At 48.2% G+C, this 16,090-nt stretch overlaps 1 protein-coding gene across 1 annotated transcript; it reads right to left on the bottom strand.

The window, feature by feature from the left end:
* Positions 1-10,616: 10,616 nt before the first annotated feature.
* On the bottom strand, positions 10,617-13,354 carry LOC124646522. Its single transcript, XM_047186627.1, has 8 exons — positions 13,126-13,354; positions 12,908-12,999; positions 12,730-12,818; positions 12,187-12,265; positions 12,043-12,102; positions 11,543-11,664; positions 11,389-11,460; positions 10,617-10,987 (listed from the first exon to the last, which is right to left on the bottom strand). The coding sequence occupies exons 1-8, from the start codon at positions 13,238-13,240 to the stop codon at positions 10,885-10,887; spliced, it is 732 nt and encodes a 243-aa protein (XP_047042583.1). The 5' UTR covers positions 13,241-13,354; the 3' UTR covers positions 10,617-10,884.
* Positions 13,355-16,090: the final 2,736 nt, after the last annotated feature.

Below are 16,090 nucleotides of genomic sequence, written 5' to 3'. Positions count from 1 at the left end.
CTAAATGCTGATGTAGTTATGACACAAAGGAATATCAAGAAGAAAGCATCGAAAGCCACATTGGTAGGAAATATATGTACCAATCAAATAGACGTTAGACCTCCCTTACCAATCGAAGTCGAAATTCGCAGTAACTAAGAAGAAAGATGGAGATGTTGGTTTGATTTTGAATTAAGCACTACATTTATACGCAAACGGCGGTATATGTCATGTTGATTTTGTCTAACTTTTGGAAACAATTTCAAACTCTTCTATGACGCAACTATTCATTGGTACTCCCTTCGTTTTTATCGTTGAATTTCACAATTGATAACATGGAATTGAGGGGTAGTAGAACTTGGAGGCTAAATAAAAAGAAAAGTGAAGCTGTACATGCTCAATCTTTTTCTTTACATACATTCAAATCTGGCATATACAATGACATGTTGACAATGAGGGGAAAAAAGAAGACAAGAAAACAGTAGTATATGTGGGTCAATCGAGGATGCCATCCGTACGGTCGCTATAGCTTGGTGTGGTGGCGGCTGCACAGGGGCGAGGCGTTCACAGGGGATCAGTGTGGGCGTAGGCGGTAGGCCCCGGGGCACGCGTGGGCCCGGCCATCGGATGAAGCATTGCGTGGGGAGTGGCGTCACAGCGACGACACGACGGCGTCAGGAGGCTTCTCGATCGCCTCGCCTCTTCCCTTCCTTCGCAGCGAAGCATCGGACGTGCGGCCGGCTAGCTTTGGCTTGGCGAGCAAACCTCCAAATGGAGACCGCGCGCGCGCCATGATTATTTCCTGGCCGTGCTGGCCTCTGGGCTTTGTTGCGCGTGCCATTTGCCTCGCTGTCTCGTTCTGTTTTTCTACTCCCTTCTCCCCTCGTTCGATCTTCTGGATGTTGAGATAAATGTATGTTGGCAACTTGGTAGTCGGCGAGCGAGTCCCATGTTCATCTTGGTCTGACTCACACACAGGTTACAGATCGATGGTCCTCATGAATGCCACGTAGTCGCGTCGTCGTCGTGGGTCGGTGTGTGTCGGGCTGTCGCCTGCAGACCAATAACGCAACAGTGTAAAACTGTCTGACCTTTGGGTCTTCTACTCTTCTCCACCGGCACCCACAAACGGCTCTACACCTAGGTGCACCTCCTCCTTTCGAGAAATTCAAAAATGCCATCGAAAACGTTTCACAAAATTAGGAACATATATTTTTTTTTTCGATAAAGGATGCTTTATTACTTTTGGGAAGCAATTACATCCAGCCTCTGCATAACCAGGATGCACACAGCTGTTCAACGAGTCTGTAACCAACAAAGTAAAGGGAAAAACTAGGCGAAATACATATCGGAACGATGAATCATAAATCGCCTAAGGTGTGGGTGGTGCTGCAATCCGTAGACTATGCTGCCACCCATGTAGGGAAAAAGTATCCCTCGCCGTATCCTCCAACCGTGTACAGACCTCCGTAAATAGGTCTCGGTTCTCCATCCGTCGAAGAGGTAACCACAAACGGAGAATACCTGTACATGCTGTAGATGACCTGCAACAAAGAACAATTTTTGTCATTAAAAATCTTGTCATTTCTACTTAGCCGAGTGCCCGGATAAGCTGCTAGCGCCCCCACCCTAAGAAGCAACTTAAACCTTGAATCGATACCGTGGAGCCAATTGCCAAAGACATTGGCTACACTAGTCGAGGATACAGGGTAGAAGCAACTTGGATGACTGACCAAATAGATCTCGCAAAATGGCATTGGAAAAAAAGGTGTTTAATAGTTTCATCTTGTTGACAAAAAACACACCTAGTACTTCCATGCCAATTCCGCTTGACAAGATTATCTTTGGTAAGAATGACTCCACGACGAAGATACCATCCGAAAATTTTTATTTTTAGTGGTATTTTCATCTTCCAGATTTTCTTGTTATTATCAACCGGTATATCAGAATGGAGAATCGCATTGTACAAGGATTTGACTGAGAAAGTACCATCTACATGAAGATTCCATCTAAATTCATCCGGTTCGAGTTGATAATTGAATATCTTCCAACCGTTGAATTAAATCGTTCCATGCAACAAGCCTTTGTCCGAGCAAAACCCTTCTAAACGTCACATTAGGTGGTGAGGTAGCCATTACTGTGGCAATTGTATCACCTTTGCGACGGACAATACTATACAAGGCAGGATACTGCTCACTCAAGGAAGCATTGTCTAACCAAACATCTTCCCAGAAGCGTATCTGTTCTCCGTTCTTAATAGAGAAAGTACCATGATGAAAGAAAACATTCTTAGTCGCCATTAGACCAGCCCAGAAGTGAGAATCCCCGGGTTTCCAAACCACTTGGGATAACGCCTTCGAGCCAATGTACTTTCTACGAAGAATAGTTTGCCAAATCCCATCCTCAGTAAGAAGCTTAAAAAGCCATTTACCTAGCGAGCTGAGTTCTTAACCTCTAGGTCATGAACTCCAAGTCCACCTTGATCTTTGGGACTACGAGACTACACTCCACTTAACCGGTCGATATTTCTTTTTCTCGTTGTCCCCTTGCCAAAAGAATGCGGATCGATAATAATCGAGTTTATGCGAGAATTCCTTTTGGCAGCGGGAAGAATGATAACATATACGAGTACCATATTTGTCGATGCTTGAATTAATGAGAACCAATCTCCCTCGAGGGACGAGCAATTTACCCTTCCAACTACTAAGGCGTTTTTGTAATCTTTCTTCCATAATTTTCCATTCAGCAATTGTAAGTCTCCGATAATGAATCGGAATACCCAAATAGCGAATAGGAAATTGGCCTTGCCCACAACCAAACAACTCCGTATATAGAGTCATATCGTTTTGGGCCTCACCGAAACAGAACAACTCACTTTTATGGAAATTGATTTTTAATCCCGACAACTGCTCAAACGCCGTCAAAATTAATTTGAGATTGCGAGCTTTTTCGAGATCATGATCCATAAAAAGGATTGTATCGTCGGCATATTGAAGGATAGATAAACCCCCATCAACCAAATGTGGGATCACACCTTCAATCTGGCCATCAGACTTAGCTCGCTCTATGAGTATTGCCAACATATCCGCTACAATGTTGAACAACATCGGTGATAACGGATCCCCTTGGCGTAACCCCTTTCGTGTTTGAAAATAGTGGCCGGTGTCATCATTTACCCGGATAGCCACACTACCTCCGTACACAAAATCGTAAATTAGAGCGCGCCACTCAGGAGAAAAACCTTTCATCCTAAGTGTCTGTACTGCAGAAAAGACCACTTAACCTTGTCATACGCCTTTTCGAAATCTAATTTTAAAATTACCCCGTTTAATTTCTTAGAATGCATCTCATGTACCGTCTCGTGCAACACTGCCACTCCATCAAGGATATTCCTTCCTTGCATAAAAGCGGTGCAGTGAAGGTTGAACTACATGATCCGCAACCGTATTAAGTCTAATGGTGGCCACTTTCGTGAAAATCTTGAAACCGACGTTTAAAAGGCGAGATAGGTCTATATTGTTGAATCCTTTACGCCTCATTAACCTTCGGTAACAAAATTACTTCACCAAAATTTAGACGAAATAATTCTAGTTGTCTGTGTGAAGATCACCGAACAAATCTAGAAGATCCGATTTAATAGTATCCCGAAGGTTTGATAAAACTCTGCTGGAAAACCATCTGGACCCGGTGCTTTGTTACATTCCATTTGGAAAATCGCCTTCTTAACCTCATCCTCAGAATAAGGTGCGGTTAGTAAGCCATTTTCTTCCATAGAAACTTGGGGTACATCTTCCGTTAAGTCCTCGTCAAGAGAGAAAGAGCTTTCCTCCGGAGGACCAAACAGGTCTTTATAATAATTAGTAATGTACGATTTAAGTTGCTCGTGGCCTTCAATCACCCCTTCATCTTGTACAAGAGAATGAATACGCTTTTTCCGATGTCTGCCATTGGCTAAACCATGAAAATATCGCGTATTCGAATCACCTTCCAAAATAAATTGGGCTTTGGATCTTTGATACCATTTGAGCTCCTCTTCACGAAGAAGACTCGCCATTTTTGCATTGGATTGATTCTTAAGATCAATCTCCTGCGTGGACAGCGGTCTCACTTCCGCGATGGCCTCAAGATCATCAATCTCTTTAGACAAGCGAGCCTTCTCTTTTTTCAAAATACCAGCCATATGTGCAGCCCATCCAGAGAGATGCTTGCGCATAGCGCGCATCTTATTATTCCATCTCAATATTGGCGAGCCACCCCGAACTGGTCGTTCCCAAACCGTCTTAACCATGTCATGAAAACCCTCACGATGTAACCAACCAAGTTCAAATTTGAACGGTCGCTTACACACAGGTCGAGGATTCCCGGTGGTTAACAGGATAGGAGCATGGTCGGACAGTTTTTCAATACGTTCTAGTGCACGGACCGACACCATAGGATATTTTTGTTCCCATTCGGTATCCATCAACACGCGATCTAGTTTTTCGTATGTGGGTTCAGGTAAACTGTTGGCCCAAGTAAACTGTCGACCAGACATGAAAACCTCTCTTAAATCTAAGCTATCAATGACAACATTAAACAAGAAAGGCCAATGTCCATCAAAAAGGCCTTTGCTTTTCTCATGAGGGAATCTCAGCAAATTAAAATCCCCTCCGATTAAAATCGGGTGCGGATTATCTTTTGCAAGATTTACCAACTCACGTAAAAAGTCGGCCTTAAAAGCATCTTGGGCAGCACCATACACAGCGACCGGACTCCAAATGAAACCATCCGCTTTGTTCCGAATATCGAGTTTAATATGATACTCGCCATCGGAACTAGCTAAGACTGTCATGGTGTCTATACGGACGCCTGATAAAATACCCCCGGATCTACCACGAGGCGGGCGAGAATACCATCGAAAGTTAATCCCGCCAGATATCCGGTCGAGGAAACTCTGTGAGAATTTTCGCCTACCCGTCTCAGATATAGCAATAAAATCTAAATCATAATCTCTACAACCATCAGCAATGTGAGAATGTTTAGCCAAGTCACCAAGACCTCTGCTATTCCGAAACATGCCATTCATCGAGAGACTATTTTAGATTTAGAAGTTTTGCTATATCTACGAGACTTCTTACCAGCGGACGATCTAGAACCACGAGCAGAAGCATCAAGATCAAAAACCGAACTGAGCTCTGATTGTTCTAAATCGACCTCCGTAACACTCCCAACTATAGCCGAGAGAAGATGACCATCTAGGATGTCCTCATCTTCATCATCGTCTATGATTGAGGTGGCAGGCTCAGTGGATCCATTTGAAGCAACCGTTAAACGGTCAAGCTCCATTTGTCTCAACACATTAGCCGAAGCTACAATCTCATCAGATCGACTACCCAACGAGACCCCTACTCTACATAAATTAGATGCAATCCGAGAATCCGAAAAAGAAGTAAATGACTTGGCTGTATGTTTAGTACCTGCCGTGTCGAGGTTCAGCTCCGCCTTGCGCCGCATAGCTCTCTGCATCACATCTTCATCCGTGACCCCCGCTCCATCCTCCGCCACCGCATACCTCCCACTCCTCCTCACTGTCGGCTGCATAGCCGGTGGAGGACCCGTGGGTTGAGGCTGCGGTGCGGCTGGTGGGGGAGACGGACTCGATCGAGGTGAAGCATGAACCATAGACGACGCCGAAGGAGAAACAGGCAGTACAGGGGTAGATGTCGAGGAAGCCCCCTGCACCGAGCTCGGACGCGACGCCGCTGTCCCTCTAGGCGAAGGAGGTGCGCAAGGTGGGCTGGGGCTCCTCTCCAGCCCGACCTGCACTCCCTTCAAAGAGAGACTCGGCGCCACCGCCCCATCAGGCGAAGTAGACTCGACGGGTGGGCTGGGGCTCCTCCCCAACCCGACCTGCACCGGCGCCGTAGGAAGGACTTGGGGCGACCCTGCCCCCATCCTCTCAACGCCAGCGCCAGAAGAGGGTCGCTGCACAGCCCGGCCCTGTGCCGATCCCTGCTGGGCCCCGCCGAAGGCCGCCGGCTGCTGCAGCAGCGTCACCGGCCTGGTGGCGAGCTCCTCCGATGGCTCGGAGCCATCAGCCGGCTGCAGCTGCTCCTCCGCGGCGTCACACACCTGCGCCCTCGCCGACACATCCACGGTGGGCTGTTGCCCCTGGGTGGCCGTGTACTCCGCCGACGCAAGAGGAAGCGTCGTCTGTACCCTCTCCGTCTGAGGTGATGAAGAAGACGGATCGGGCACTAACGAGGAAGCAGCCGTCGGTGAAGCGGACGAAACGGGACGAGTCCTCCCCTGCATAAAAGACCGAACGCGAGACGGTGAAGACGCCCTGGTCGTAGGTGGCGGAGTGGCCACCAAATGTGGAGACACCGTCAAAGCTCGCGCCACAATCTCCCGACCCCTGTCCGTCCTCGGCGAGTGGTTAAACGGGGTCAAAGCCACCTGAGTAACCGGTACCGAAGCTGTGCCAGAAGGGTGTCCAGCCGCGTGACCATCGACCTCCATATGTGATGACCCTGGTGCCAAATCTGCTGCGGGATCTTCAAACCCCTCATCCTCAAAGCCATGAGACGCATCATCATCATCATCCCCCTTCCAGAAGAAAGGTCTAAAACGCGGATCAGGCTTATACCCCGCAGCCTCACGACGAAAACGAAATCTATAACCATTAAGCTGAAGCCGAGCCAAGACCTCTAAGCATGGAGCTCTGTCGCGAGACTTATCCTTCTCCAAAACAGAAACATTCCTCATGGCCACCTGAATCCGAACTATCCCCTGACTCCGGAGTGTATACAAATCCACATCAAGAGTAGAACCAATAAAAGTCCCAATGGCCCATAGACCCAGGAAATGACGGAGAGAATCTGGTACACCTTCGACATGCACCCACACAGGCTCCATGACAAACTCGGGAGTAACATCCTGATGCACCCACGAAGATACAACAACCTGTGCATTAATCTTAGGTACACTCATCTGCATACCGTCGATCCTCAACAAGTCCTCAGCTGTAGGGATCGCAATCAAGAAAGCATTGCTACCATGCGGCACCGCCTCCCACTTCCACGTCGGGTTACCCGGACACATGCGAGCCATGAGGTTCTGGACATCTATCGCAGCGACAGTCCCCTCCCCTGACACTTGTACCAAGGCTGTAGGTGCTCCAGAGTAGGACAACTGCGGCTTATACAGCGAATCAGGGATCTGAAGATCAAGCGTAGCGTCATTACCACATCCAACCAAAGAACTCATAGGCCTGGGAGCCTTCAGAACAGGGCAGCGAATGGTCGGGTGTGCACCGGAGTCGCAGACCAAGCAATAGTGAATCACCTTGCAGTTCTTAGTCGCATGAGAATTGTCCGCGCATTTCCAGCAGCGACCCGCTTTCTTCGGCTTCAAAGGCGGAGCTACGGCGACAGGAACAGGTAAGGGCAACTGCTGTGGTACAGGGGGTGGCTCCACCAAAGGAGTAGCAGCCGGCATACCCCCTGGAGGTGGTGGCTGCTGCACCAAACTCTGCACAACGGGTGGCAGCACGGCAGCCACCCCTCCCGCCGCAGTAACCACGCCCACGGGCTTCTTCTTTCTTCTCTTCTTGGCCTGCCCCGGTTGTGCCGGCTGCTGCTGATTAACCGGCTGCGGAGTTGCGACCGGCTGCTGCATCGGAGGATAGTGAAGGTATTGCCCCGGGTACGGCTGGTACTGCTGTGGCGGCGGAAAGGGCTGCTGCTGCTGCGGCATGAATTGCGCAGCCGGGATCCGAGGAGGAGGCGGGCGGAACCCCACCTGCGGTCGAGGCGGAGCCGAAGGCGCGGGCGGCATAAGAGCCCCTGCCGGCCACCCCTGGAACCCCGGCGGCCCTTGGTACGTAGCATTGGGCGCCACTCCTGCTGGCTGAACTGAAGACGGCACAACCAGGCCTTGCGGAGCCCCTGGCGGCGCGGCGCGAGGCGGTTCAACCGGGGCCTGCTGCGCCCCTGGCGGCACGGCACGAGGCGGCCCGGCCATGCCTCCAGCGGCAACTCCCCTAGCAACCACGTCGGCGAAAGATCTGTTGCGAGGCGTACTGGAGAAGGGTGACGGGATTGAAGGGCGGAGAGATCGCAGCGGCTCGGACGGATGCGAGGCGGCGACGGCGTGGTTCTGATTCGGAAACGATCGTATGATCGTATGTCGGCCAGCCGAGACCGAATAAACCCTCCGCCGATCCTCCATCTGCAAGCCCACCAACGCCCTACACAGGCCAGCCCAGCAGTTCCGCGGCCCACCAATGTCCGACGCCGCCGATCCCGCCTCCGCAGTTTCGAAACGGGAAGGCTGATCCGCCTCCTGCGCCTCCAACTCCGGCGAGGGAGATCCGCCGCCCGCCCGATCCGACGCCCTCAACGCAATGTCGAAGAAGTCGCCGAACACCGCCGGCGGCGTGAATCTCTTTGGAGGAAGGGGGCCCTTCCACCCTTTGATCCTCACGGGCTGGCGAGGAAGCCTGAGACCCGGCGGTGAAGTGGAGCTAGCTCTGGCACTCGCCTTCACTGGAGGCCGCGAGGGAGACACCGAGCGAGCTCTGGCCCCGATCGACGTCGCCTGCGTCCTCCGCTCCCAGGTCCTTGCTTCAGCTCCAGGGAATCCAATCTTCTCCCAAAAATCATCCAACGCCGCAGCCTGACCTTGAGACCCAACCGTGGCGATCGGCAAGACTCGCGGCTCGTCGCCAAGCCCTTCCCACGCCACTTCCTCCGCCACCGTCAACTCCTCATCCGCCGCCGAAACCTCTAAGGCTTCAAAACGACTCCCTGAGCATGAGGAGGGATCGGTCTGGAAGGAGATTGGCGGCAGGTGGAATCGCCGGCGGGAGGAGCGGCCCGGCACCAGCCATGGATCGGGCGCACGAGGCGCCTCAGGCGTCGCCTCGGTCATCGCCTATATCCTTGGAGTGCTAGATGAAATGGAAAAGAAAACTTAGATAAAGTTGCCGATCCGAATATGTTGTATTTCAGTCTCGCTACAGAATGACAAAAATGTGGATCTGACTGCACGATTTCAAAATTTGAAGATTGTCCATTTTTCTGGATCTAGGTGCTCGTTTACAGACATCATTTTCGATTTGTATATATAAAAAAAAGGTCACCATGGAGCTCGGGCTCCTTTTGTGGGTTCTGCAAATATCCCATACTTTCTTATTCGTCGAACAAAATAGTAGTATCAAGCTACTCTGAAAAAGTGACTTTGGCGTCATTGATCTCGTTGTTTTAAAAAATTCAAAAACCATTTTTTTAAAAAAAAATCATACATAACCTGTGTGTTGGATGCTGACATTAAAACCTACAAACATGTAAGATCGAGTCCACTACATCATGTAGTTCTCGCCCCTCCGTCACCAGAGCCGGGCAAAACTTATCGTAGTTGAACTTGTTGTAGTAGGCAAGACTAGAAGTCCTCGTGATAAGGCCCTAATGGACAGCGCATCAAAGCAGCAATCATCCCCAACGATCGCAACCGTGGATCGGAAGAGACTGACATGAAACTACACAAATGAACACGAAAACCGACTTAATCATAGGAGATCAACCGGGCACGTGACTCCACCCGTCCTCCGCCAACGCTGGACGCACAACCGGAGCGAGGATAGGGCGGGAAGGACATTATTCTGACTTCAAGATGTAGCCGCCGACTTACCATCCCGAAAAAATACACTGAAAATAACCTAACAAAAGTATGTAAACTCCCCGCTGAAGAGAATCCGTGTCCGCTACTTCTACACCTGCATGGCCCTAAGGTCACCGGAGGCGGAATGGACCGGTGGAGTCCCCAGCGAGGAGGACGAAACCCAAATAGGTTTTGCAGCCGCGGGCTCTGCCTCTCGGGGCTTATGAATAAATATTTGAAATTGATAATCTGCATTTCCACGAAATACAACATTGCTGGCTAGATTTTTTTCAATTTATTTAAAACTCGTAAATAAGCCTTTTCTATTTATGTTTTTAAAATAAAAATTCGCCAGTGTCCATGAGCGAAAAAAATCTCTCGAAAATACTCCTTCGCTACCGCGGCCCGCATCAATGTCAACTTGTGTTGTAGAGGCCATCGCACAAAAATGAAGAAGAAAAGACGAACATTACCTGATAACGATCATACGGCCGCACCGTTGACATGTTTGAACATAATCACACAAACGATGGAAGAGAGTTATTTGCATGAACTATCAGTTTTTGTATCAAATTTACTAAATAGTGTCAATTTCCGTTTTTTGGACATTCAAATACATATTCAATGGTATAACTTTGTTGACTTATAATTCATGTTCCATTGGTCGAACATAGACTAAAACGGTTGTCAGAGTCGTATATTCATATCACATTTTTGAAGTGTCGTAATTTTGTGTGTTTAATGTGAAGAAAACAAATTTGTGCGCAAGGTAGAACACTTGCACAATGTGCCATGAGCACGCACACTGTGCCCCACCAGCACAGTTTGCACGCGTCCTGGCCTCAAAAAAGAGGAACGACTTTGAAACGATGATGACGAAGCGCCTCACCTGCGCTCATCTTTTATCGGAAGTCTCCAACGGAATGCTGTTAGAGCGTGGCAGCCGGTCAGGATATCAAACATATTTGTATAAAACATAGTCACACAGAAGACAATGACATTTTGTACTTCAAATGATCTTCGTAATAAAGATTGTATCATAACCATAAGGAAATTTATTTACATAACAAGCAGTCCAAATCCAGCTACATAGACTGTTCCTTTTTTTTGCGGGGAATACTAAGGCTGTTCCTGACTCTGTCCTAAACAGTAACCAAAATTTCTCTGAATTATGGGACTGGGTGAGCCGTCAGAGGCTCCTAACATACAGTGTCTTTCAATTTACTATATGAAGGAATTGATCTGCAATGCACTTGATGGTTATTATATTTTGAAGTGCTTGTACCCATAGTCGGAGCTCGTCATACCTTCCTCCCAGTCTCCCAACTTTCTGCCGCCAAAAACCACTTGTTTGATGCCCAGGTGTCTACAGTTTTTGCCAAATCCACAGATTGGGTGAGTTACAGGACATGACGATGCTTAAATCTGGAAAAACTATGGTATCGCATCATAATCTATATTATGGTTATGAAATAATGTCGCTTAGTGACATAATGCAAAGTTTAACTTGGTATGCTTGCAGGGTACTGGGAATCTGAATATATAGAACTAGCAAAGAAGAAAGGACAATAGATGAATGGTCTACCTCCAAAAAGGTCTAAAAATGGCAAGTCGGTTCTACAATCAGTCTCGGCTAGTCTTAAGAATTGGATTCAACTATATGGCTACAACGTTAAAATGCCTATTTGTCTCCACAATTTAGCTCAGACCCACAGTGTCTGCGGTCATGCTTCTTCCAAGCTAATCAGAGAGAAAGAGATGCCTTACTCTGAGCTTAGTTGTGTAAGACAGTTCAGTAATACATCCAATCCTAGATAATCTGATGTCCCAAGGTCCACCCTGAAACAAATTGATGATGATTATCTGAATAGTATAAACCCCTTTACAAGCCTCAGCCTAATTGAATGATTCCAATCCTTACCATACTCTGCCCCAACTGTCTTGAAACTCAACATCACTGATATCGTGGAAAGATGAAGGCATCACAACAGAAGCTTCATCAGAATTGTACGAAGGGTCAAAGTCCAGCATTGAATTGGCCAGCTGGAATCAAAATTGACAAAATCACAAGTCTAGAAGAGTGAGTGAAACAAATAACTGGCATGGAACAACCTAAGAAACATGCAAAGATTGTATAGATAAACTTGCAATGACTATAGAGATGTAACCAGTTGATAAAGAATAGGTAACACTACTATAAAACGTGAACTTTTCTGGTCTCAGATCTTATTTAGCTGCCAAGTTAAATCATGCCAAACATGTTTAAGTAAAATAATAGGAGGTAGAGGTGTGCCTACAATAATTTCAAAATTCAAAGACATCACAGACAATGTGAAATTATTCTGTGGAGGAATCCAATTGGACATGTAAAGTAATGCATTATGCAATCATTGCAGCTTTAAAAAAAAGGCGAAGTCCTACCTGCAAATTGTTAGAGTTGAAAGCTCCTAGCCTTCCCATGACATACCAAGCCTGAATTACCTGTGAAGAACAGTTGATGTCAAGACCAGGCAGTTGGTTTCTAACAATGAGAATGATATAAATAAATATGCAATGCAACTTTACACCGCCAAGAAGGTCGACATCTCGATCCGTCGGTTCTCCAAAGAGTTCAAACCAAATGAAAGCATTTAACGGGTTGAAGCTGCAATGGTACAAAGATAAAAGAAAATCAGTGTTGATGAGCATTGACTTTTTGAACTTGGAAAAACTACTAATACGTATTGCTTTGACAACAACCATCATATCAACTGTCTGTGTGATGTTGATGTCAACTTAGCTATTACAGTGCCTATTTATGCACAAAAGTAAGATGGTTTCGCCTCAGTTTGAAAAATGGAAAAATGAAGCGTGAAAGCAGGATTTGTTTTGAACTAAGGATGGTTCTGGAGATGCTATAAGAGTTTCAACTATCTCAATGAGAACAGAATCATGGATTTGAAAGTGCAAATCGATGTTCAGCAATGAATATTGCTAGCGGTTGAAACTCAACGTTCAGCAATGAATGTTGTTACTAATTCAGGCAGATCATATGGTCCAGAATCACTTTCAGCTATCAAGCATACCCGAACAGATAAAATACATGTGCGATTATACACGACAACTCACTCTCGGAAGATGACTTTGAACGCGGCGACAGAGCCTGTCTTGGGTCTGTTGAACCCCTCCCTGCCTTTCTTGCGCACTCTTTCTTGGATCTGTCCACAAAATACATGATATTCTACAGGTCAGTTAAAGCTGCAGATGCATTGACAAAAGCAATCTCTGTTTATTTGCAGACGCGCACCCTTTGCTTCATGAGCTCCGGGTTCCCAATGCTATCGCCGAGAATGGCGCGCATCTCCTCATCGTCCCTGCAGGCGTTCTCCAGCACCCTGACTGACCAGAGCAGGACCAGTTAGCAAGCTCAGTTAGCAGAGGATTCACCCATTCATTTCAACACGCACACACACACGGAATACAGTAGCAGATCGAAGCAACTGAGTAAGGAGATGACCGACTGACCTGGCCCAGCCGGGGTAGGTGTGCTGGCGTTCGTACTCGCGGCGATGGCGCTCCTCCCGCGCCTTGGCCAGGCGCCGCTCCCTGGCCGTCGTGCCGGACGCCGCCGCCGGCGCATCGTCGCCGGCGTCCGTGTCAGTGGCGGTGGCGTGCCGGAGCTGGAGGCGCGATGGAGGTGAAGGCGGTGGTGGGAAGTGGGATAGGGGTAGGGGTAGGGTTTTAGCAGCTGAAAATAGCAGCGGCGGCATGGTTGCTGCTAGCTGAGCGCGCTACGGCATGGCCGGCCACCTTATCTTCCTCTTGGTGTAACACGGTAACTCTAGTCAATACGGCAGTTGGGCTGGTATGGGCTGGGCCAACCCAGTTGATAACAGGCCCCAAAGCTAAATATAATTTTTTTTTCTCAGATAGCGGGTCCTCCTCCCTCCCGCTCGCGTTGCCGTGCTACCATTTCGCTTAAGGATTGACTGACTGGTTTGGGCTTTATACAATCGGCCCATTACTGCAGAGAGGAATCGGAGCGCTTGGGCTACGCGTGAGGCCGCTCTGTCTGCCTCTCGACAGTTGTTCCGCAATGTTGAGCTCTTCGTACCGATTCGGGGCGAGCCGGCTATTTAAGCTGGTCGGAATCTACTTCGCGGAGCGAGGTGGGACTAACCGAGAAATCTAATTCTTGCCTGGGCACTCTCCTGTCTTAGCGCGTGCTCCCCTTTGTCAACCGTCCGATCAACATCGTCTGGCCTTCTGGTTGCGTGTGGGTCTACGAAGGTTCTCGCATCTGTGGCCCCACTCTCTGGACCACATCCCGCACCCGCACATAGGAGCTTCATCATCCGTCGGGGAGACCAACTCCTTCCCCAAACTCCAGATCTAGGCAGAGCACCGGCCACCACCTGTATCGTCGGCCGCAGGCCCTGGTCGGCCGCGGGGAGGCAAGGGGCTCGCGCTTTGGCTGCGGCCGAAGCTGCTCCGGCGAGGAGGGGCGCGGGGCTCGTGGCTTTGGCTGCGGCCGGAGCTGCTCCGGCGAGGAGGGGCGCGGGGCTCGTGGCTTTGGCTGCGTCCGGAGCTGCTCCGGCGAGGAGGGGCGCGGGGCTCGTGGCGTTGGCTGCGGCTGGGGCTGCTCCGGCGAGGAGGGGTGCGGCCGTGCGGGTCTCGTGGCGTTGGCGATAGCGGCCGTGACGACGACGTGCGAGCTTGGGTAGACGAGGAAGGGCGCGGTTTTGGCGTGTGCGCCGGCGCTCTCCATTTTGACTCAGTAGCCGAGTTCTACATCTGGCAGACCACGGGAGCTTCTCCTAATATTCTTGTAAGACCTGTACAACGCTTTTTGTTTCCCGATGTTCATAGTTTAATGGAATCGCTGTGGCTTTCTCATGTTCCTCGATGATGTGTGATTTTTTTTCGAGTCCTAACTCGACCCTTTCCTGATTGCCTTCGGTAATAAATCTTTTATTTCTTAAGTCGGGCTCACAGCTTTCTTTTGAGATTGCTTTATACAATCTACATCCCTCATTTTCAATGCCTTCTGGGCCTAATTCACTTAAATGGAGATTGGTGTGATTTTCTGGGCCTAATGCACGTCGGTGATGTAGGTTTTACTTTTCAGATCAATAGAAGGATGTAATTTATGTGAATTGGATGTAATATTTGTAGTCTAATTTTCGCCTCTTAATTTTTATACTTCTAGATTGATAGAAGGATGTAATTATAGTAATTATATTCTCCACTCTGGAATCTGGATGTAACTCTAGTATGTTTTTTTTAAGAAGGATGTAACTTCGCGGTAATTCTAGATAACTATTACTTTCCACCTTTTGCTTTTTTACATCCTTGGATCTAGATTTGAGCTATGAGGGGGCCAAGCGATGTAGTAATTTTAAGATAAAAAAGGATATCACATATGAATAACTTCATGTTTTATTTGTCTGGATTTCATAAACCATGGATGTGGATGTATTTTTCTACACGATCAAGAACTCTGTTTGTTCTCGCCATGACTTGCGATGGAGCAGGGAAAGGAGAAGGAGAAGGTGTTCTATGTCTGTGTGATATTTCACGTGAGGGCAAAAGCGGAGCGGTGAGGAAACGTGGGGAATTAGGACTTTCTACTTTTGGCACGAAAGTGATGTCGGAATAATTTCTTTCTATATTTAGGTGGGGCATCCTCTAAGATTAAATAGTGCCTCAGCACTCTGTAGGCACGCCCGGGACTAAAATATTTACATCCGCATGCCCAGCTGGTGCCAACAGATGCTCCGCGCGTGCGCTGGTACGTTGTTGCCGTGCCACGTACTCCCTCCGGTCTCTTTTAATTGACTCAGATTTAGTACAACTTTATACTAAATTCGAGTCAATTAAAAAGGACCGGAGGGAGTACTAATCTCCTGTACGGGAAAAGGTAGTAGGGTCCTAGTGTTCCTTTATGTATTTTTTTCTCCTTGTAGCTCGCTGCAGCGCACACTAGAAAGGATGGAAAAAACATGCACCCGATACGTGGACATATATACGTGAGACTACTACATGAGAATGATATCCTGAAAGCATCTAACCTCGGCGAAAAGGAAAAAAAAAACAGAGTATCAAACACAAATTAGCTGAACTTCAAAGCAAACATAATTCGTGCATGCAACGCTCCCTGTCCCTGCCGCTTAATCCATGCATGGCGTATGTGCTCAGGCCACATAATTCATACATGCCTACCGCCGATCCTCCGGCCAGCAGCCAAGCTTTCTCCTAGCTACTTCTACTTTTTTTTTTTTTGAACCAGGAGCACCCCGAAGGGTGTAGAAGCATTCAATATAACCAAACGGTGGGTGTACAATAAGTTACAAAGGACCCCATAAAATCTACAATTACATATGGATCCCTGGTAAAAGCGAAAAGGACCTCAGCAGAAAACCTAAAAATGCAATCAGGTCCTTCTCTATCCCCACCGGCGAGCAAGAGGCCGGAGATGCCGCCGTCGAAC

The sequence above is a fragment of the Lolium rigidum genome, chromosome 4 (genome assembly GCF_022539505.1).
Source record: "Lolium rigidum isolate FL_2022 chromosome 4, APGP_CSIRO_Lrig_0.1, whole genome shotgun sequence".
NCBI classification, from domain to species: Eukaryota; Viridiplantae; Streptophyta; class Magnoliopsida; order Poales; family Poaceae; genus Lolium; species Lolium rigidum.
This window is presented reverse-complemented; position numbering and strand designations above follow the sequence as displayed.